The sequence below is a fragment of the Boleophthalmus pectinirostris genome, unplaced genomic scaffold, assembly GCF_026225935.1.
Source record: "Boleophthalmus pectinirostris isolate CB_2022bp ecotype Guang Dong unplaced genomic scaffold, ASM2622593v1 HiC_scaffold_19, whole genome shotgun sequence".
Taxonomy (NCBI): Eukaryota; Metazoa; Chordata; class Actinopteri; order Gobiiformes; family Gobiidae; genus Boleophthalmus; species Boleophthalmus pectinirostris.
In genome coordinates, this window is record NW_026571140.1 from 31,983,894 (window position 1) to 32,008,205 (window position 24,312).

General features: G+C 38.2%; 2 protein-coding genes across 2 annotated transcripts; one reads left to right on the top strand and one right to left on the bottom strand.

Moving 5' to 3' along the window:
• Positions 1-966: 966 nt before the first annotated feature.
• On the bottom strand, positions 967-11,451 carry myef2 (myelin expression factor 2). Its single transcript, XM_020938781.2, has 17 exons — positions 11,295-11,451; positions 10,345-10,532; positions 9,576-9,628; positions 8,913-8,920; positions 8,749-8,842; positions 8,394-8,582; positions 8,094-8,247; positions 7,954-8,003; positions 7,830-7,875; positions 6,141-6,242; positions 5,413-5,457; positions 4,831-4,908; positions 3,418-3,513; positions 3,223-3,282; positions 2,318-2,502; positions 1,897-1,948; positions 967-1,332 (listed from the first exon to the last, which is right to left on the bottom strand). Exons 1-17 carry the CDS (start codon positions 11,396-11,398, stop codon positions 1,169-1,171), a joined length of 1,668 nt encoding a protein of 555 aa, XP_020794440.1. The 5' UTR covers positions 11,399-11,451; the 3' UTR covers positions 967-1,168.
• Positions 11,452-23,865: 12,414 nt separating this feature from the next.
• On the top strand, positions 23,866-24,105 carry ctxn2 (cortexin 2). The gene has a single exon (XM_020938757.1). The coding sequence runs from the start codon at positions 23,866-23,868 to the stop codon at positions 24,103-24,105; it is 240 nt and encodes a 79-aa protein (XP_020794416.1).
• The last annotated feature ends 207 nt before the right edge of the window (positions 24,106-24,312 follow it).

Genomic DNA, 24,312 nt, shown 5'->3' on the forward strand with positions numbered 1-24,312 from the left:
CTAATAACCCAATTTTTCTATATTAATGTTTTGTATCCTAATTTACATTTATTATGTGCTGTATATATATTCAGGATTTATTGAATATTATGAAAAATTTGGGCCTTTGCCATAGGGATTAACATTTTGAAACTAAATATTAGATCTTCTGAATGAGAAAAAGTCTGCAAAATGTTGCCTAGCCAACCGAAAAGTGGTCTGCAATAGGTTATGGGGACGCAATTAAAAAACATTAGCTTGATCTAGTTTCTGCTGCATTTTATCATTGTTAGAATCTAGTACAGTCATAGCTTAAACCTGTTTTAGGATTTAATAGGTGTTGCTCCTGGTTATGTCCCCAGGTGGTAATTGCAATAAGGTACACTTCAGTAACTTGGCCAGGTGGCGCATCTGCTAGAATGTGTCCACGGAGACAAGTTACGGTCATGAAAATTACGCAATGCACCTTTAAAGGGCCCATATAACAGTAGTTTCTGATCTATTATGTCGTTTCCTCATCACCAACAAACCTGGAGTTGTTTTATTTCATTCACATATTTAATTCACAACTCCTGCTTATTTAGGCTGAGTTCTCTCAACGGAAAACACTGTTCCACCTTGTGACGTCATCTGGTACAGCAAGTGCGTTTCTGTTTAAAACTCCATACACCTTCACTAGAATCATTTGAATAATTTCAGCCCTGTGCCAATTTCCAGTCTCTACTAAACAAAAGGTAAAAGTTAGTCGTTAACTGGAAAACTACCACTACATGACATCACAAGGTGGAACAGAGCATTTTGAGCTTTAGAAATGTGGACAGACTAATAAAGAATTACTTTAACATATGTAAATAAAACAAGACTCCTCCCCCAGTAAGTTTTTGATGAGGCAACAGCATTATAATACGGCTTAAAGTTCATGAGTCAATTTTACATAATATTTAAAGCATATGTTGTATTCTGAATGCAGACACTACAAACACCAAATTTAAAAATTAAAAACTTTATTTCTTCAAACTGCCTTGACAAAAAAGGGATTTACAAAACAAAGATAAAATACCTATGATGAATATAAACAAAACAAAAGAATGAACATGGTTGTGGGGTAATTAGCGTTTTTAAAACAAAACAAAACCATAATTGGCCAAAAAGGGCTGAATGAGGGCGTGTGGATCTAGAAAAGGTTTGTTTAGGTGGCACGGTCCAGGCGCACGTCCACCTCGCGTCCGTTGATCTTGGTTCCGTTCATGAGTCTGATGGCCTTCTCCGCGCTCTCGGGGCAGTCAAAACGCACTGTGCCACTGCCCTTTGACCGGCCGTTCTCCATCTTTATCTCTGCGTACATCACCTGGCCTGTAACAAGGATTAATCATTAATAATAATAATAGATTTTATTCATATTGCACTTTACGTTTGAAAAAACAAATGTCAGTGTGTTAAAATCACATATACCAACAACAACAACATTAGTACAGGGGTTATTATTGCCAACTATAACAAAAATATTCTCTTTAAAACCTGCTATCCGTGTTGTTCAGGCCTAGACAGGATCACAAGTGATTTTTGTTTAAGTAAGCAGTTCAATTATTTATTTATCTTGATTGCATCTGATTTTATTTTCTTGAACTCTCTCCCCTCCCTGTCTTATAATTCATTATTGAATGTTCATGTTTCTGGATGCTTACGATTTGGCAAGAATTGCAAATCATATTGCAATTTGATAGTTTTCCAAAATTGATCAGCATTGTTGCATTTATTATATTCCATTTTTATAAATGAAAAAGGCTCACTATTGTCCATCTATAGTAAGTAAAGAAATTGCAGAAAGAAAGTACAAAGAACTGTATTAGCTGTGCCAAGTTTTTGAGTCTGATGATTTTGTAGTTTTAAAATACTAAATGTATGTAAACATCTTACCACAATGACTGAACTTCTCTTTCAGCTTCTGCCATGTCAAATCATACGAAAGCTGCAAAAAACAAACTATATTATTTTTGAAGTGCAGATACCAATCACACTGTTCCTTATACCCCCCAAGTTAGCAGCTCTATTTAAGATGTGGCTGTGGGAGGAGTTGAGGTGTTTAGTCCCCTTTTAAGGTTTATAGAAGTAATTTAGAAGCAAAAGAACCCTAGCCTTCATTTTCATAATTTACTTTTATATATTTTTATCATAGTGAGGAGACAAGATTTAGTACCACAAAATATTGCTAGACAAAATTACCAGAAAATTGTGCAATATGATAAAAATAAGTAAAGTTTTTGAGAAGTTATATATATATAAAAAAAAGCAAAACATTAAATAAAGTATATGAAAAATAGTGGTTGAACAGAATTACATTTCGGACATAGATTTGGCAGCCTGGTTTGCCCCTTCCGTCAGACATGCCCCCGCTCATGTGCCCTGAGCCGCTGCCTCCAAAGCCCCCAAAGCTCCCGCGGTTCATGTCCAGCCCCCCTGACAGCCCCATGCGGTCGAACCCAGAGCCCATCCTGTCCATGCCTATGCCGCCCATCCCTCCACCTGCCGAACACAAGGAAAAACAGGGATTCCATCATTTAATCAGTGATAAATAAGACCAGTTTCTTTATACCGTAAAGCAGGTTTTTTGGGTGATGGAAACACATTTGATCAGTGCCAAACAACCCAACCATGTTAGGGATACTGGGGAAAGGATCACATACAGGGGACAAATCTGAACCTTTTCTCAATGTTTTAAGAATGATCTATGTCAGAATCAGTAGAAGCCATTGTTACATTTTACTGTACAAAATAGTTTTTCGATCATCATTGTGGAATCAAAATCCATAGCCACAATAAAGCTTGAACATTTTTAGTAATTTTAGTAGTACGACAAAAACGAATGGGTTCTCAAGATAAGAAAGCAACCCAATTGTATGTTTGTAGGGATGGAGAAAAAAAAAAATTAAAAGTATCGACTGATCTCATTTAAAATCCACATTGATTTGTCTGGACTTCAGTATCTGGGCCAAACAGAAATTCTGTCCCAGTGTAAACAGCAGAGCAGCACGAAAAGAAGAGTGTTTCCAGAGACTTGAGTTAGAGTTTTTAAGCTTCTATACTGTGTTTAGACCTTTTCTATTTATAGTCCACAACAAAAACAATAATTTGAACCAAAATGAGCCTACTATTTTCCATTTTAACATTTTTAGGGCAAGTCAACAACTGATCATTTTCTTTTAGGCAAAACTCGCCCAGCTCTATTTGTAAAAAAAATTTTACCTAGCCCTGATCCCATGCCCATGCCGCCACTGCCCATGCCTCCTCCGAATCCACCGCCTCCTAAAAGAGACAGAATTCAACAACAGATTAGATAAGATTTCTATGCAAGGGCCACACAAAGCAAGCACAGTAAAAATTGCTCTCATTCTTTAGTGGTTAAAGTATGTTAAGAATGTAAGGTTAAGGCCTCTTTACCCATTCCTCCAAATGAGTCTCCAAACCCTCTGTTCATTGACATGTCACTGCGGCCGAAATCCCGGTCCATGCCTCCCATTCCCGACCGGTACGTGTCTGTGCAAACATATTACACTAATGAACACTGGTACAGGCTTAAAAACCATTACATTCAATTCTCTTGCATTTTCTAAAACAGACATTGGCCTTTTCCTGTAGTACAATATTGATACTTTGTAGTGACATCACGCTGAGGGTGTTCTACATGTATGTCTATGGTGGAATGTTTAGTAGTTACCATGGAGACATAATGCACACATTAGCAAACACTGCCAAATATGTTTTAAGATAATCTGAAAACTGAAAAATACATAAATGGGTTTAAACAACACATTTTCAGGAGCCTGATAGTGAAACTGAAACGAGCGGATTTTAATGTTCTGGAATTTTACAGGCGGGTATGCAGGCTGGTAGTAAGCTAATCTTGGACTTAAGAGAGAGAACCCAGAGCCCACGGAACAGGGTGTCCCCAAAGCGCGATTGGGCGACGGTCTATGCAGGCGCACCTCCGAGCCCGTCCCAACAGTGAGTCCTGGTTCAGTTTTGGTTTAGTCCTCCCGGTTCAATCCTGGTTCAGTCTGTGGTGTGTGAGGCATAAAAGTCCAGGATCTCAACCAATGTTTCTTCTGCTCAGTAAATAATGCCTGTGAAGTGATGACAGCCGAGTTGTGTCTGTGAATTCATATTCGTACTGAAGAATGCGTAACTGTTTCATTTCGTGATTGTAATTCTTGAAGTCATAACTTTTCAATTTGTATTCTGATGGATGCTTCAGTTAAAATGGTTTTAATTTCTGTGTAATTTATCACGGGCAAGTAACGTAGGTTTAACTTTGCTAAAATCACGGCTGTGCTGTACTGCATGGGTGCGGGTCTCCAAAAATGAACTCATGCAGGACTCTAATCTGTGATCAATACGAGCGTTCTGCAGTTTTATGTGGGACACACAAATCAACTCACATTATGTAGATTCAATTAAGTCAGGTCTTTCAGTTTGTGTTAAACCAATGCAGTGCCTACAGTTAGCGTCACACCCTCAGGAAATGTGGATGACATCAGCTGTAAAGTATCAATAATTTGTAGGAAATAAATCTAACTGATGCATGACGTTTACATTATTTTACATTTAGATGACAAATGGTCCGGTTCACTCACATCTCACAAAATACAATGAAAAACTGGCAAAGAGACATTTAAAGGTCACTATGAAAGTTTTCTAGTAGCAGTACTGCCATCTGCTCGTCTCCATTATGTTAATGCGCTGTTTGTAAAAGTTCCACAGTATGGTATTAAACTGAGCTACCTAGTATCTAAGCAATTACTTTGTGTTGAAATAGTGCACCTTACCTATTCATTTTGGCTGTGCATGACTCACCTCCCATTCGACCCATGTCTCTGCTGAATCCTCCCATACTGCCCATGTTGTCCATGCCCCCAAAGCCTCCTCCCATACCTGTAAAAGAAGCTCATTCTCAACACACTGACTGCAAACTCATTTAACTCAACAAATTTCACTAAAACACAGCTAAGATCATTTCATTGATATATTGAAGATTTAACTTTTCTTTTCCCAGTTTGGCAATTTTTTAGGTTTAAAGTTGTACTTCCATGTGTTACACTGGGCCAAAACTCCCCTTAATAGACAAAGAAATTTAAATCTGACAAAACTATATAAGAAAACATCTTTATTTTGTTGAAATTAAGTTTAAAAGTATCAGAAAATGTGTGTGTTGCATTTAAATTGTACCAAACGTTTGGACAGAATTCTCCCAGTGTGCTGTCATCAATGTGTAACTAACTCTGGAAATTTTCAACATTTTTCAACTTTTCTTTGTAAATTGCTTCTCAACTGATGTAAAACTATAACTTATATTTGCAACACGTTTTATTCGACCAGTTTAAGTAAAAAACAAGAATCATCAGAACCTGTCATAAGCACTTTAAGCTATAACAATACCTCCTCCAAGCCTGTTCATTCCACTGTATCCGGGCATGTCCATCCCTATCAGAAGAATCGAAGTCGGTCAGAGCACACAGAAGTTCATTGTTTTTATGTACACCACATAACGATAATAATCTAATGAGGAACAAAGGACATTTTTAAGACACCGATAAAGATGGTGCTGCTGTTAACATGTCTTATCTGTATAACCCAGATTCTGGAGTCGTCCGGGTCAAAAGATGAGCCACGGAAAGGTTGGCCAAGACAGTTAGACAGGATATTGTCTGGACCAAGTTTATATATTAACGAGAGGCAGAAGTTTGGGAACATTTGGATTAATGCTTGGAAATGAATGATAGACTGTAAGGACTGTGATAAAAATCAAAAGATCTATATCGCAATCTAAACTTTGGTCGATCTTGATAATAAGGCAAGAATATTATAATCAACAGGTCTACGGCCAATCGTGTGACAGTAAGAGTCTGCGGTACTGTAGAGGAGTCACTGTTCTTATTTCTTTTATTAATTATCGTTCTATGATATCTTTAATAACCACAATATTATATTTTTCCTTATAAAGACACTAGCTTCTCAAGCACATGAATATGGGGGTTGTCAATATATCCACGAATAAAATAGGAGTCGCTGGGAGAATAAAGGTTTGGTACTAGAGCAACTTTTATTTACAAGAGGTGAAAAAATCTATTTAACAAACTAACTGAACTAAAATAAGCCTAACCCACCTCCAGGCCTCATGGGGCAGATGTCGCCTCCTCCACTCAGACGGTTGGCATTGATGGGCTGCCCCCCTGGTCCCAGTCCCATGCCCACACCAGACAGTCCACCTACGCATAAAATACAAGGTCAGGACACAGTGACCACTCTAAATAAAAGGATGTGCACGGGGAAAAACAAATGAGATCTAAAATGTAAATGCTGTCAAAAATAAATTTAAATAAATATAGATTAGAGCCCGACCGATATGGATTTTGTTGTGGCCGATATGAAACTGATATAATGGGAGTTGGCGCTGCCGATAGCCGATATAATCGCAGATATATTTAGTGATGTAAAAATTCACTGTAAATATTGAATTGTTTAAAAAACTTAGGTTTGGCTCTAGTGGATTCTAAATTGGGTTTATTTAGGCAACATTTATTGTTATTCTGACTCTTTACATCATATTTACATACAGTAGATTGGCCTAATGGCATTTTTGCATCACATTCTAGCTACTAGTGATGGGTATTCCAGTTTTTTTTTTGGAGAACTGGCTCTTTTGGCTCGGCTCACTAAAGCAGCTGGCTTTTTCGGCTCCCAAGCGACTCTTGAGATTGTTTTGTTGCAAGCAGGACTAAACTAAAACTGAACCAGGACTGAAAAAGGACTAAACCAGGACTAAAACAGATTTAAACCATGTGTGAAACAGGACTAAACCAGAACTGAACCAGGACTGAGTGTCGGGACTCGGTCTCTATCTCTCTCTCAAGACCAAGATTAGTCCTGGTTTATTCATTTTATGCTGAACTGCAGCCAAATATGCACTTTTTTTTAAAAAATCCTATGCACACGCATATTTCTGAAAGTTTCGTTTTCAGCCGCTGCTGCTGTCAAACTACGGGTCTACAAGCGGCTTGAAGAGAAAAAGTGAGAAAAAGAGAAAACACGGCTCCCAATAAGAAACATGCTCCCGTTGTTCGCTTCAAAGAGCCGGATCTAAGAGCTGCTTCGATCGCGACCGACCCATAACTCCTAGCTAGTAAACTACCGCTATTAGCCTTTAGCCGTAAAAACGTGCGCACCGCGGTAATTAATTATATGCATAAATGTGGATCATTCACACGTCTATTCACAGCTCATTTACATATCAATGCTGGTCCAGTAGCAAATATACGGACAATACAGTCACTTTACAATAGGCCAATAGAAACAGCCTGTTTATGTGCGGGAGCTACAGCAGCTAACAGCTAACTAGCTTCAAAGTTAACATATTTCCAACACTCACTGCTCACACAGGCTCCTCCTCACATCACAAGTCTGCACTAATAAAAGTCCTTTTAATCCAGACTCAAGACGATTGTCCGTAAAAAGAATATAATCTCAGTGTTGCGCACCGCTGCGGGTGTGAACAATAGCACGTGAGTGAAGTGACGTGACTCTGGGGGTGTGTTCAGGGACAGTACCGACACAGAAATTACACCGCAAATAAATACTGATGCGGAGCCACATATTAGGACATTTATCTGTCTATAAATTGGATTATATTAACATAATGTAGAGAGTCTAAGATTTATAACGAGGTATAACATGCCCACGTGAAATATCGGCCCATAGCCGATATGTCTCCAGGTGCCCATATTGGCCGATAATATCGGCCAGCTGATATATCGGTCGGGCTCTAATATAGATATACTAGAACAAGTTTAACTTACGAGGCAGCTGGGGACCACAGTCGTCAAGCATAATCGACTTGTCGTCCTGCAACAGTTAAATGAGTGTTTTGAATCATATTTCATTAGCAGTATTCTCAATCAACCAAAAAGTGGAAAAACTCACCATTTTGACTAACATCTGTCTGTCAAAAAGCATCTGTCCATTGAACATGGCTGACACCAGAGTTAAGGTTAAATACACGGTTATGTTTCTCTTCCTTTACTATATTCTTCTGACAACTGGTGAATTCATTTGAAGGATACAAATTGCCTGCACTGCTTCTAGTGGCTGCTCGAAGATGACCATTCCCATTCCACGACTTCGTCCATCTTTGTCCTCCTTCACGTCAGCTCTCTTCACTATACCCGCCATACTGAAGACCTCCTTCAGCTTCTTCCAGCCCACCTTATAATCAAGCTGAGACACAACAGAAAAAACGCTTGTTCATTCAGTCTCTCAGGTTTAAAGGGCCTATGATGCTGCTTGCAGCTTTAATCATTTTGGTTCTCTCTAATATACTTTATTTCAACTTGCATTTAGGCAGTAACTTAAAGTATTCTCACATTGGCCACAAAGACAGTGGTGCCTAGGCGTCCAGTCCTCAGAGCGTGGATGACCTCGGGGGGGATGTTGGGGTTGTTGGCGATGGAGGGCGGGATGTTCACAACTCCAGGGGCCATGTCAGGACGACCCCCCAGTGGCCCTCTGGCAAAACGCTGCAGGACCCGCTGGGCGATCTCTCCATCCGGATCCTATAAACCACAATGGTGAAACTGTTCATACTGAATATTTAAGAGAAACTCATAAAATGTACAATGGTGGAGATGATTCACGTGTTTGAAATGGCTGAAGAAGCTACAGCTTCTTACCCCACAAACAGGGAAGGGTTTAGTCGTGACTCACTAAAACGGTTCTTACTGATGAAATGTTGAGTGGTCTTCCATTTAAGACATATTTATTCATAACCTCCAGAGCCTTTTTGACAAACTCATGGTCTTTGAACTCCACCACACTGCAAGGAAACATCAAAGTGAGAAACACAAAGAAAAGGATTGAAAGCTGTCCATAAATGTAGAACTTACCCACAGCCCTAAAATACAGTGCCACAGAAGTCAAGGAAGAATCCAGCCAGAGATGAGGGAGCAGAACAAGCACAGTTACAATGAGAAGAGCAGCATGTGTCAACATGCCACTACTATGGTCTGTAATGTGCACGGATCATGAATTTTACCACAACTAATTAATTTTAATTATTATTTGATCATAAAAAACAAAATAAAAACACCCACCTTTGTCAGAATAATTATTTAACATTACAATTTTACACTGATATTTACCAATAATTGGAAAGTTAACAGTAAGCAATAACAATGAGTTACCATTTTAAACTACAAATTTCATTCAAAACTGTTTTGTTCCTTTGAAGAGAGAGCCGTAACATTTAAATTTGAGACATGTCAATCATGGAAGCAAATCACACAACCCACATTGGAAAATAGCCAAAACAAACTTTAACAGCAATTTAGAGAAACAGCAACAAAAGCAAAAGTCTAATCTTGAATGAGTTCATTCATTGGGCTACTTTTCCAAAAATCAACAGGCCATCTCCCTTTCAAATGAATGTCAAACATAAGCCATCTATCAGGCTCTAAACAACTACAGTAACTCCAGTTCAGTAACATAAGACCAAAAAGACCTAATAAGAGCACTGTAGAATAAAAACCTGCTTGTGCCACATCACTTACCCTTGACTTTCCTTCTGCATCCTTAAAGAGCTCCACGTATGTAACCTCACCAACTACATGAGACATACAAAGGAAAGAATACCAAGAGAACAAAAGGGATTTAAGTCACCAAGTCTTCTCAGTCGCTGCCGGCCTTGGCACTGCCGCTACAGATGGAAATGTCCCATTAATGATCAACAGTCAGCCCAGACCAACACCCACAGACAACACCTGCCTTTGTGGGCCGTGACTGAGACCCCCACAAGCCCACGGCCAAGGCCAGAGAGAAACACAGCTACATTTAACCTGGGGAAGACTTCAACAGTGATCAATGGTCAACAGATTCCACATTTGGTATTTCAAATGAATAAAAACTATCCTTAAAGCTTGCAAATACTACTTTGAAACCCATATATCAGTGTAAAACATTACAAAAGTTTCATTCAGATCTGCTAGGTTAAAATGTTCACCCTGCAGCATATTCAACAAACTCAACAATCGTGTCTAGAGTTTGAGGTTACATTTTGGAGCTGACTATGCCATATAACAATTAACTATCATCTACCATTTCTCACAGACATATCAGCCCAGACTAAATTGTTACCAATAAATTCAATTTAAAATTGAAGCACCAGTGACACTTGTAATTCACAATATAATACCTGCTTACAATAAAAGTGTGGCGCTTATAAAGAAAATGAAGCCATCAGCAAAAATAGGTAGCTTAAGCAGTTCTGGGCTCAAGAGAGAGCAATATTAAATCTGATGCTCTACCCGCTGTACACATTACCTTTCTCACGCATTAGATCTTTAATAGCCTGCCACTTCATATCATAGGGGATATTGCTGATGAAGACTCGGTTCTTCTGACCGGCCTTCCTGTCCTGTTTGTCTTTGTAGGGGTGAAAGCGGTTTCCTTTTCGTGAGCGCTCTTTGCCATCCTGTTTCTCATCATCAGTTTTATCCTCTTCATTCTCCCTGTAACAGAGAGGGTCGTTAGTATGTGGGTGCCAAGACGCTTGACTGTTGTCGAACTAAACCAAGTCAATGTAAATACCATCTTACTTTGAGCATTTGCTAGAAAATGGGCAAAACAACACTGTGAAGGATCTGTGGCAGTAGCACCATGAGCAGACATGCAAACGCTGATATACAGTTTTAGCCGGGAAGCCGGGTATTCATTCAAAGTGTCTTACTTTACATAATTCACATACTTTAATTTGTCATAATATGTAATGAAAAGTTGAAAATGTATAAATTATGATAAATGCTTTTAAATTATCAGTGTGTTTTTTTTAATAATTAATAAATGCCTCGTGTTAATATTGCATCTTATTGTCTTAATATTGACATTGCAATTGTTTTCTGCTCGTATAGACGGTGCACTGTGGTACAAAACTAAACCGGAATCGCTGTTTACATATAGGCTAATACTATTTTTTCCCAATTTCGTCAACACGAGTTCTCAAGCTAACCTTTATAGTTAGCACGTGCGCATAAGAATACGCTATACTCCAAATATAAAACAATCGTGATGTCTGGCATATATCAGCTGTGAACGCATCGAGGCACAAAGTATGTTAGCTTTAAAGATCGCCGGTTGTATTTCTGCAGAGGCTGTGTAGATTCCGCATGGCTCCGAGGCTAACAATGGCTAACATCCATGGACTCCATCTTAGCTAGCTCCGGGGAACATGAATGGGAATGGGATGTTCGGGAAAAGGGTGCGTCTCTACTCACGTTTTGTCCCCATTCTGCACTTCTTGGGACGTTTCACCGGGTTCACTCGTCGTAGTAGACTCTTCTGGCTTCTTATCATCCTCCATAAGAATAAAATCTGCCATGTTGAGGTTTGTTCACAACGCAAGATGCCCCTGCTGTCACTGCGCAGCCTGAGACTGAAACACCGCGAGATTTGAAGCTGTTGCTAGGCAGCCCCGAGACTTCAGTGGAGATGGAGCAGAAGTTTGAAGAGGCGCACGAGGGCCGTAAAATATTGATAAAATAAAGTCGCATTTGAGCACTTGTGCAGAGGATTATGCAGAGCAAACCAAATGAACTTATAGTGGTAAGTTTAAATAGTAATAGTTTAGGGTGCAAGATCATGTTCTTGTTTGATTGTTTGCCTTAGAGTTAGTTTAGCATCTATGTTTGTGATAAGATTAGTTAGTATTACAGTATAAGTGTAGATGTGTTCATTAGTCCAGGTCGAATCACTGGAAATGGTTGTATGCTATAGTTAATTTGCCTGACCAGCCAGTCTCTTCTACATTCTGCTCAAATCCAGAAGTTTTGTAGCCCGATTCATCGGACGGTTTCACTCTGTGGAAACCGTCTGACCTCAGCAGCGTTAGAATTCGTTCGCTCGACGGTAGGCGGGTACTTTTTTAAATTTAACCAATCGCAGCTATTTGGTCATGACGTATGTAGTGCGCCACTAACGGGGCTAACTTGTATATTAAGCTTTTCCCAAATCCCGTAGGAAAAAGGGCAATAACGTCTTTCACCTTGATAAAATTCACCAAACATTCTCTTTGTTCTGGTTTTAAATCCTCGATCTCGGGAATTGTTGCCAACACAGAATATATGGCTCTTCGCTGATTGACTGGTGCCCGAACTCGCACTGTCTAGTGTATTCCGATTCCTGACCTAGTTGCTGGAGAGAAATGAATTTGAGTGGAGGCACTAGGTCATGCGAGCCTGGCTAGAAGTTTTTGTAAAGTTTTGTCAAACTGTGGTGGCACAGGCAATCTTTATTTATTTAGGGTTACTAATATATAAAACAGTAAAACAATTTTACCAATTTGTTGTTTTGGGATGTACTGCCACTCTTCATTTTTCACTCTAAAACTTTTGCCCAGTTGACAGAATTGAGTTCTCTTTTGCTATGGAACCTACCTGGACTGAGGGATTACACAGACATTTTATTAATTAAAATACTTAAAGGTGCATTGTGTAACTTTTTTGGCGGAGAGTCCATCGCTTTTCTTCGTGGTGATGTCTGCAAAAATATTGATCATATCGATGTATGGTATCATTTAATGTGATGATACAGTATTGATCTGGGGGCTGCTGTCTCTATATATTTTATTAAATCATTTTGTTACAGTTCTACAATTTTGTTGCTTGTTTAGAGAAAGGAAACTCATTTATGCAACACATTTGACATATTCATTGATCAGTAAAATGGGTGTGTTTCATATTAACTTTGCACAAGAAGTGATTTAACAAAGACTTCTAGCATCATAGACATGATATTGTTTTTAACTGAACCATATCGAATTGATTTGAAATATATGGTATCAAATCGAAAGCTCACTGTATTGAGCTGCATATCGTATCGTAGCCTATGTATCGAGGTATATATCGTATCGGTAACTTCTGAATGCTACCCAAACCTAGTAATGTTATTGCTTTGTCTGTAATGTTTCACAGTATAGTATTTTCTATCTTCATGGAGACCAAATCAGATCAAGTTACAGGTCAGATCTGGAACCAAAAACTGCTCCTAAACTTGTAATGACAACATTGAGGCCTGAGTCATCACATTTATCATTTAACCTAATAATCTGAGCATTTATTACTGACTTTTGATTAAAATGTCAAAATTGTTCTTTGAGATTATGTGCTTGTGCAGCTATTTGAAGTAAAGGTCTCACTTTATCACATAATCGGATTTTTGTTTGAGATTATGAGATCTCCATGTTTGACCCCAAGAAAGGTTTTTAGTTTTTGTTAGCGCTGATGTCTAATCTCTACTGGAGCCTCTTTACAGTTACTTCTTATGCTTTAGCCTCTAATAGCCCATTGTAATTGCCATGTCTTTCTCTTTGTACTTTTGTGTAGAGATTGCATTATCACAGTTTTGTAAAACCCGGGATGAGGTGGAGTTCATAAACACTGAAGGCAGTAAATGGCCCTCTAATATCAGTTGACCTGTTGTCTAGCAGCGATAAAAACCCAGGCAATCTTTATACTTGGGTCCGTTGGCCAGTGGATAATAATGTTCTATGATATTGTATTATTTTATACCTATGTGACTAGACTGTTTCAGCATTTAGTAGAGCTATGACGGAAATGGCAGTAATAAAATAATAATCAGGACTGATATGTTTTTGCATTACATGGTTATTGAGAAAATTATCTCTATGGGAGTATTTGTTAATATGTTACTAATTAGTGTTTTGTTAATAAATTGTGCATTTGTAACTTAGGTCTATTTATGACTGTGAAAGAGAAACAAAAGTCAAGATGAAATTTATGAACTTTAAAAGTGCACTGTGTAACTTTTCTAGTGGGAGGTCTGCCACACTCCAGCAAGATGGTATTGCTTTGCTTACACGTATTTAACTTATCAATGTCATATTTCTTTTTCAATTACAGGTGAGGACCAGCATTCTGACCAGAACTGAAGAAGCAGCTTGGATGAGCTGTGAAACGTCTTCAACCTAACTAACTTTTGTCCAGTCGACAAACTGAATTTTCTCCTCGCCATGGATTCTTCCTGGACGACTGAGGGATTCTTCACACATCTCAATTACAGGTATTTTAATTGCTAGAAAAGCATTGAAAAACATGCTTACACTGTAAGAAGTGTCACCTCTCCACAGAACTGACTTGTAATTTAGCCTCGTGGCACTACCTGCTTGTCTCCATGGTGACAGTCAGATAGGTTAGACTGTGGAACAATCCAGGCAAAGCAATTCAATCTCCCTGAAGAGAAATAGGTGGCAGCCCTCCACCAAAGAAGTTACAAAGCACACCTTAAAAATGTTATTTAGATCAATGCATTTTGAGCATAGATTCCATAAAAAATTTGACACATTATTTGAATTTATTGACGTGTGCATGCAGTGAAATGGCTCCATATTTTTGTCTGATTTTGAACAAGAGAAGCCATAGCGAGCGTTATGGTGACTGTGGTGGCATAGATAATTTCTGGAACCTTTTCAATTATTACAACTGACTAAAAAACAAAAACAAAACAAAATAAAATAAAAAAGCGTCACTTGTTGTCTCTTTTTTGCTCAGTTTCTTTTGGACCAGTTTATATTTACTTTTATATTTACAGTTCTCCAAAAAGTATATTTTTCTTAAAAATTAAATTTACAAAGTTTTTCCCATTTCTGCTCTTTTTAAAAAAATTTTGCTTCTGTACACTTCAGGGGCTTCTCAAAACACATTATTGATTAAGTTACAAGTATATTTCCTTTTCTATATTTCTTATTTAAGCTTCTATAATAGTTTATTTTATAACTGGTAACCATAAAACCTTGTTCCCTTGCAGTACATTCCCATTGGACATAGGAAAGTCTAATTTGCAGAACCTGTCCTTGCATAATGACCTTCAGTACCTCGCCTTGTTCTTTCTCACACTGCAGCCTTGAGCCAGAGTCTGTGTGTGACCCAAGACACAAGAGCACACACTGCAGAGGCTTTAAACTTTAAAATGAAGACCTCTCACTTTCTGTTTACTGCAGGCAAAGTTTGGCTGTTTGAAGCAACTTGTAAGTTGAATTATTGCACCCAACACTCCCAAGATGGCTGGCATTCTCTCGGAAGGTCAGCTCACGGCCAAGTGGGACAAAAGCTACAGCCAGAGTTACTATTGCTGTATTTTATAATAAAAACAGGACCACAATATTAAGGACTATTGAAATACCTGGAATTGGAGCAGCTTGCTAAAAAAAGAGGGCACTAGTGTTGGCCAATATGAAAATGTGTGTTTTAATATTTCTGGGATTATCTTTATAACAATTTATAACAACAGTAATTACATTTTGCAGCTGATCAAGAACATTCCCTGGAGGTGTGATGCTAACTGTAGGCCCTGCTCCGTCTGAGGCTTTATTATACTTTAATCTGAGCTAGGGCTGAGTATCATTAAGAAGTTGCCAATACGATACATACCTCGATACATAGGCCATGATACAATACACATCTCAAAACAGTGCCGTTTTGGTTCGATTCAATATATTTCAAATTGAGTCAATACAGTTCAATAGAAAATGATGTCTAAATCATGTCTGTGATACTAAAACTCTTTATTAAACCATTTCTTCGTGCGAAGTGAATATGAAACACACCCATCTGAATCCTCAAAACAGTGAAAATGTCAAATGTGTCGCATAAATGAGTTTCCTTTCTCTAAACAAGCAACAAAACTGTAGCACTGTAACAAAATAATTTAGTAAAATATACCAAAAACTACTCCTGGTGATATATCGATACAGCAGCCCACAGTATCGATACTGTATCATCACATTAAACAATACGATACATCGATATTTCAATATTTTTGCACACCCCTAATCTGAGCTTTACTCTAACACAATCCGACCATAAAGAACTGATGTTGCTAGAGCTGTTTAATTCCATTTTGTGTTTTTCTTGGGTTTTCAGGCAGTTTTTAAACTTATTTGACAGTATTTGCTAATCCATTGTGTCTCTATGTTAACTCCTAAACATTCCTCCATTAGAGATACATGTAGAACACCCCCAGCATGATGTCACTGTATTCATTCACTCATTAATTCATATCAGAGATGTCCTAGCAATGTGCTTGTAAATGTTGTCAGTGTTCAATTTAATTATCACAACATCAAACATCATTAAAGTGAATGGACTGTAAAATTAAACACAGCCTTTAAAAGATTCAGAGATTACACTTCAAGTGTTATTTTTCATTTTGAAAGTGCTCTTTTTGCAGCCATTTTAACTGGACCGTTAGACTGTGATTTTGTCTGGAATTCTGTGTCATGCTGCTTAAGGAGCAATAGCCCAAGACCAATTTCTTTTAGGGACAATAAAATTAACCTACCATTTTACCATGTTATACTAATAGTTATGTTCCAATTTTCCAATTTTATCTTTTATATATCTCCACCTCTTGATAGACCATGCAGAAAAAACATTTTACTCTTAAAGGTGCACTGTGTCATTTTTCTGATGGAGGATCTGTCATATTCTTTTCTCTGCGGAGATGTCATTGCTTTGTCTGGATTATTTCACAGTATGGCATTAAACCTTTCTATCTTCATGGAGACTAGACTAGCTCAAGATACAGGTCAGATCCATGGAGAGGCTACCCAAAAACAGTCCCTGTTTTTCTGGGTATTTTTCAGATATAAAACCACCTGTAGCTGAATAAATGTAAGGTAGAGCTATTTAAAGTCATACTCTGGAAAATTCCAAGCTGAGTAATTAACCAACCAAAAAGTTACATAGTGCACCTTTAGACTTAATCTTATAGGAAAAATATGTTGTAACAAGTACGATACTGAGCACAGTGTGTTATCCTGGTATAGGATTCTCAGCCTTGAACTTTCGTTGTAGATTGTACTCAGAAGAGAACAAGCTTGTATGACCTTAAGCTAACTCAGCCTAGCAAATAAAACATCATCAACAGAAGTGAACACAGTCATGCAGCTTTGCTCTTGGCAAAGTCACCATATGTTATTGTAGCTATTTCATAATCACTTCCTCAGACGCTCCAATTGAAACTAATATTTGTCCTGGGGTTCGTTATGAAAAATACACACAGTTTGCCAGAAAGGTAAGAGTCCACAGTATGGCATTAAATGCATTTAAATTGCATGTATTCAGATCAAGTTTGTGTTTTATTGTTTTGCAATAAGACAATAAAATCTGATCTGTACCTTGGCCTGGTGGAGAAACCAAAGTTTAACAAGCGGAACATTCTTGTCAAGGCTTTAACATCTCCATGGAGACAAGCAGCAGACCCTCCATCAGAAAAGTTACATAGTGCACTTTTATTAAGTCTTGGAACAGTCTTAGTTTTAACTCAGGGTGCTTAATTATGGAGAAGAAAAATCACAGTTTTTGATTAATAATTGAACACAGGATTGATTAAAACAATGTTAAAAGTAAAAGTACAGAAGCTTTAATCGATAATGTTTTTAAATTAGTCAAGCCAATTTGCTTCAAGTTATGGAACTAAAACAGTATAATTTAGAACGGTATTTATATATAATTTTTTTTTAATTTTTAACAATTTTTGTAATTGAATTGAGAAATAATTGTGATCACTATTAAAGGTCCCACATTACACAAAATGGATTCATGTGAGCTTTAAGCCACGTTATAATGTTGTTACTTTATCAAAAACATAACTGGAGTTGTTTTGTTTCATTCACACTCACAAAGCTCAAAATGCTCTTTTCCACCTTGTGATGTCATGAAGTGGGTGTTTTTCAAGTTAACAGTTACTTTCTACCTTTAGTTCAGCAGAGATTGACAGTTCATCTGAAATCAAACAAATGATTCCAGTGAAGTCCTGGAATGTTTTTGATAAAGAAACAACACTATAGCATAGATCAGAAATTAGAAATTAATACGAGCCCTTTAAACCTGATAATTACACAATCTCGTTATGCTACTTTACAAACAAGTGAAATTTTACTGCGGTGTTTGTCACAAGTTTATACTGAGACTAGTGGCACAAGTGATCCTTATTTGAATCATTTTATTCAATACAATATATTGAGAATAAATGTGATAAATAAATAATAATAGTACAGATAAAATATTGTCACTTCCCTATGTTTAAGACAACAGGCATAAAGTATAATATTAGTAATAGTTAATTAGTTTTACTATTTTGTTTTGTTTAGTTTTTTACAGGTTAATTTTAGACTATGGGAAATGATACTAGATTATATTAGAAGCACTGCTAAGCCTCGTCTTGTTTTAGCTCAGTTCATTTAAGGTTGTTGTAAATATTTAATGTAATAATGGTGCACTGTAAAGTGTTTCACAATCTATTTTCTGTTACGTGGACAGAGCTTGAATAACCTTAAGCAAGAGCATTTCAGTCCAATAATTAAAACCTCACCTCATTACCCAGCCTAAACGAACATGGCTCTGATATTTGATGCAACAGTTTTGTTATGGGCAAGTAAACCCACACAAGTTGTCTCGCTGGATTTATTAAAGATGCACTGTGTAACCTTTCTGGTGGAGGGTCTGTCAAATGCTGTTCTCCATGGAGATGTTATTGCTTTGTCTGGAATGTTTTGCAGCATGGTATTAAATATTTCTATCATCATGGAGACCAAACCAGACTAAGGTACAGGTCAGATCTGCCAAGTGGTAACCTCACTAATAATATATATATTTTTAAGTAAGACCAAAGAGTTACATAGTGTACCTTTAAAGGGCCTATATTACACTGTTTCCTCATCAAAAACATACCCAGACTTGAGTTTTGTTTCATTCACAAATCCTCTAGTACATTTTTAGGCAGAGCTCTTCTCTCAAATAAAAAATGTTCCACCTTGTGATGTCCTGTAGTAATAGAGGAAGTCCTCTGCAGTATTTTTAGACTCCATACACATTTACGAGTATCATTTGGATTTTGTCAGCACTGAAATTTCCTATCTGTTCTAAACAAAAGGTAAAAGGGAGATGTTAACTTGAAAACTACCACTAAATGACATCAGAAGGAAGAGAGCACCTTGAGCTTTACAGAGACTAATGATACAGGGTTACTCATTGGTGGCATGGTGGCTGAGTGGCTAGCACTCATGCCTTACAGTAAGAAGGTTCTGGGTTTGATACCCAGGTCACCCAGGCCTTAGGTATAATCCTCCAGCTGACCAAGCCTGGCAACAAGATCATGGAGATGGGTCCCTGAGTGCTCCATGTGCTGTCCATTTCCTCCTGAAATGAAATGCAGAGGAGAATTTCCCTACACGGATAGTAAAAGTACTTTGAAACTAAACAAAAAAATATAAAAATATAATAATTACTAATATGTACATGTGTGAATTAAAGAAAACATGACAGGTATGTTTTGTTGAGGAAATAACATTCTAACAGCACAGCATTAAACATATAAAGTTCCCAAGAAACAAGTAAGTGACATTACAAGACAAATCACAGGTCAGATCTGTGGAAAGGTGACGCTGAGAATGAATGTATATTTTTGAGCAATAAAAATACCTGTAATTTAAGACATGCTTAATGTCATACTGTGGAAAATTCTCGACAAAGCAGTAACATCTCAGTGGAGACAATTAAGTGGCCGACCCTCTAACTGAAAAGTTGCACAGTGTACCTTTAAAGCTGCATAATGTAACTTTTTGTTTGTCTGTCACCTTCTCATTTCTATAGATATGTCATTGCTCTGCCAGAAATGTTCCACAGTATGACATTAAACAGCTCCAGGTGGTTTTATAACTCAGCAATGCCTTGAAACACAGGCTTTCTGACAGTGAGCAGGGTCGCCTCTCCACAGATCTGACCTTTAACTTGATCTAGCTTGCTCTATATGGAGATAGAAATGTTTAGTGTCATACTGTGAAACAAGCATTTGACGGATCCTCCACCAGAAAAGTTACACAATGCACCTTTAAAGATCACAAGAGGGAATTTCAGGTAATGTAGGAGCTTTAAACAAAACCCTGAAATAGAAGGCAGTGATGATCTGTTTGTGCTTGTTTGTTTATGGCTTCTGTTGAGCGCGGAGGTGGAATGTTTTCAGTGACTGAAGCTGCGGCGGAGCGGAGAGTGAGACTAACAAGTGGTTGCCATGGCGCAGGGGCGAGCTTCGCGAGGGAGAGATAGGAACCGGAATGATAATGAGGCATCGCGAGTCGGGAAGGCGCCGGGGACAGACCTGCGTTCTGTACCACACATACCACACAGCGACAGAAGAAATACATTAAACAACTGTCCTCTCTCTCGCCTGTCCCTCCTGCTTTATCTTGCTCTCTTTAGAAGTGGTGCATCGTGGGAAGGGATCGCACAGCAGCTATGGGCGGATGAGAGAGAGGAGGATGCACCCAAGGCAGCGGAGATGTCTGGGCGAGTTGGTTGGCGAGGGACAGAGGACGCAACAGGTCTGTGCGGATGATCATGAAAGCCTGGTGGTAAGGAGCTTATCTATTTTACCTGTGTACAGTTTTTCTATGCAGTGTGTCTGAAATCCCCCCTCCTCTGTATTGCAGTGTCCTCTTCATAGTAACACTTCCTTCGCACATCTGTCTCATGTATCCCTACCTCTCACAGTGTGTTTCTATGGACACCTGCTGAGTCCTTGTCACGTATGAAACACTTTTTGTAATCATCGTTGTGGAATTGACTTTAGTTTAGTGAATTCGCTCGTACCAGCTGTCACCGCTGCCCATGTTTTGTGTGATGGAATTGCGTTGCCAGACTGCCATCTGCTCGAATGCAACAGGTAAAAATCCACACATGCTACGTATAACTAGGCAGTGAAACATAGCATTGTGTTTTTGTGCGTTTTCGTCATTGATTTGAAAAGGTTTTGCGGACATGTTGAGGTGGAGGTGTTCATTTTAATCCAGTGTTCAGGGCTTGTTGCCATGGTTCATGAGGATGCCGTGATGCCTTAAGGACTATAGTGTGCCATAGAATCTTCGGGCAAGGTTTTCTAGAAAAGAAAAAGAGCAGATTTTAACCTTTATGGAAAAAAAAAATCAGATTTACTTAATTTAGTGTACAGTATCGCTTGCGAGCTCTATGGATTCTAAAATTTTTCTTGACGTTAGTTCCTGTTGAAACACGAATGTATCGCTCACTGAATGGATATGCAGGTGTAATATTTATTATATCTTAAGAAAAAAGAGAAAAAAGCTATTAGACTTGTTGGTTACTATAATTACCAATAAACCTAATAAATTATTTTTAGTATTGACAAATGTGCATGACGTATTGCAAAGGGAAGATTACCATGGCAGTGCAGTGATAGGAACACAAAAAACATGGCACATTCTTTGTTAAAAAAGGAACAAAACAAAGACTTTATATAGTTTAGACAATAAGGGGGTATTTTTTGTAGCTGCCTTGTTCAAACAAATGAAATTTGTCACAGCAGGATCTGGAGGCTGTCAGTTTTGATCCACTAATTGTTGTCTAGTAGTTGTCATTGCATAAGCTCCACCATATTTTATAAATAATAGAGAAAAATCATTGACAAATTCTCAGTATTATAATTTGCAGGAATCATGCACTTGTTTATTCCTACATTGTTTTCACCAGTTTTGAACATATTGATCCTGAGTTAATTGGAATCCTTATTTACTGTAACTGTTGACTATTGCTCTCAACTCGTAACTCATTTCTTGTGCTTAGCCATTGTGAAAAATCATTAACAAATTAACAGTACTATGATTTGCACCAGTCATCTTTTTAAATCGTATCTGCATATTGATCCACGGTCTATGCTAACCAGACAGCCATTTAATTTATCCTGATATACTAATCTATTTTGAGTGCTCTCCAGGGAGGATGCAGGCATGTTGTTTTCACCATATATTATAATGTAATTGTGAAAAATCATTAACAAAACTGTAGCATTTGTAGGTCTGTAGCGGCCATAAAATATCTCTTTTTAAATGTTATTGTTTCTGCATATTGATCCACAGTCTATTTTAATGGGAATCCCAGACAGAGAGCCCGTACGTATAGTCTGATACCCTCTAACTGCTGCCAAGTTGTCATTCTTTCCTTTATGCTTCACCATAAAGTAATAGTCAAAAATCAATAATCTCTTTTTAATTCATTTATATTGTTTTATGTATATTATTCTCCAGGCTATGTTAAAGGTGCACTGTGTAACTTTTCTGGTGGATCACTGCTTTGTTTCCATGATGATGATGTTATTAGTTTGAATGGATCCCACAATATGGCATAAAACATGTCTGTCTTCATGGAGACAAGCCAGTGACTGCACCTGGCCAAGTTACAGGTCAGATCTGTGGAGAGGTGACCCCACTTTCAATGAGAATACATAATTTTAAAGCTATTTTTGAGCAATAAAGCACACATTATTTAATCAATGCAGCATTTTTAACTGTAATACGATACTGTTAATACTGCCAGGTAAAGCAATGACATCTCCATGGAGACAAACATGCGCCAATACTCCATCAGAAAAGTTACACATTGCACCTTTAATGGGAGTCCCAGACAGCCCTTAGTATATTTAGTCTGTAACTGCTGTTCAGGTAAAATGCAGACTTTCACCGCCCTGAGTCTTTCTGAGGAGGGATGAGGAGGTTGGGCCCCGTGTTAGCTCCATGTTTATAAATAACTGTGATCAAAATAAACAAATTAGCAAAGTAATCATGATATTAATCCCCAGTCTGTTAATGTGAATCCCAGACAGATCTTCCATATATATATATTTCCTGATTTAGGTTGTCCAGGTATGATGCAGGATAATAATTATAAAGTAATTGTGAAAAATCATGATCTCTTTTTAAATGTATTTGTTTAAATGTATTCGTTTATCTATTAGTTTATCTTCTCTATCAATTTCCAGTTTGTGCATATGAATCTTCAGTCTATAGTAATGGGACAGTCCGGAATTTTGGACATAGGACCTCATTTCCTAGTGAGCCAGAGTGTTGGAGATGTTTGGAGACACTTTTTAAAATATTTCATCCAGTCCTTTTATTTGCAGAGGTCGCTGGTGCTAGACTCGCGCATGTCAATGGCCATAGTTAGCCTGCCACTAAAAACAGTCTTACCCACTCCACAAAACACTCAAAGCAAATCTGTTATTACACCAGACAGTCGATGTAAATGTCTGTGTCGACAGAATAATTTTAGAAGTAAAACCATTCTTGCATTTGAAGGATTTATGTCTGAGCAGCATCAGCGATTTGTACTTCCTGACAGAAAGCTTGGCAGCGACGGACTGATATATGAGAAAATAGTCTCCACATGCAACAATTCATGCGATGCAAGGTTAGTTTTATTTCAAACATCATTCTATCAACACAGACATTTACATTGACAGTCTGGTGAAATAATAAAGTGGGTAAGACTGTTTTTAGTGGCAGGCTAACTATGGCCATTGACATGCACTAGCCTAACACCAGCGACCTCTGCAAATACAAGGACTAGATAGAACATTTAAAAAAGTGTCTCCACACGTCTCCAACACTCTGGTTCATTAGGAAATGAGGTCCTATGTCCAAAATTCCAGACTGTCCCTTTAATGGGAATGCCAAAGTGCCCTTACATATAGTCTGATATCCTGTAACTGTCATCCAGGATGTAGGTTAATTATTGTCTTCACCACATATCCTAAAGTAATTGTGAAAAATCATGATCTCTTTTTAAATGTATTTGTTTACTTCTTACCAATTTCACCAGTTTGTGCATATTAATCCCCATTCTATGTTTATGGGATTGCCAAAGAGCCCTTACATATACCGTAGTTTGATATCCTTTAACTGCTGTCCAGGTAGGATGCAGGCTTTCACCGCCCTGAGTCTTTCTGAGGAGGGATGAGGAGGTCGGACCCCGCGTTAGCACCATGTTTAGTGCCCACTATAACCACTCTCTGGCTGCCATGAGCCCTGACATGGCCCACTCCCTGACCCTGGAGCAGAAGACCGCCTTCGCCTTCGTGGGAATGCTGCTGGTGTTCCTGGCGCTCCTCATCATCAGGTGTTTCCGGATCTTACTGGACCCTTACAGCAGTATGCCCTCTTCCAACTGGTCGGACGGCATAGAGGGGCTCGAGAAAGGGACGTTTGAATACGCCCTAACCTAACACAGGGAGAGAGATACTGTGGAGATACCCATAGAATTGAGTGGACTATTTTGACACAAGCACATAAAGGAAGAAAGGAATAAATGGAGTATGTTTTTGTATGTCTGTGTAGAGTCTATCGGAGTGAATGCAAGGATATTCGGAGCAGCACATTTGAAATATTTTTATTTTTATGAAATCAAAATGGCGGATGGTGAATTTTGTGCC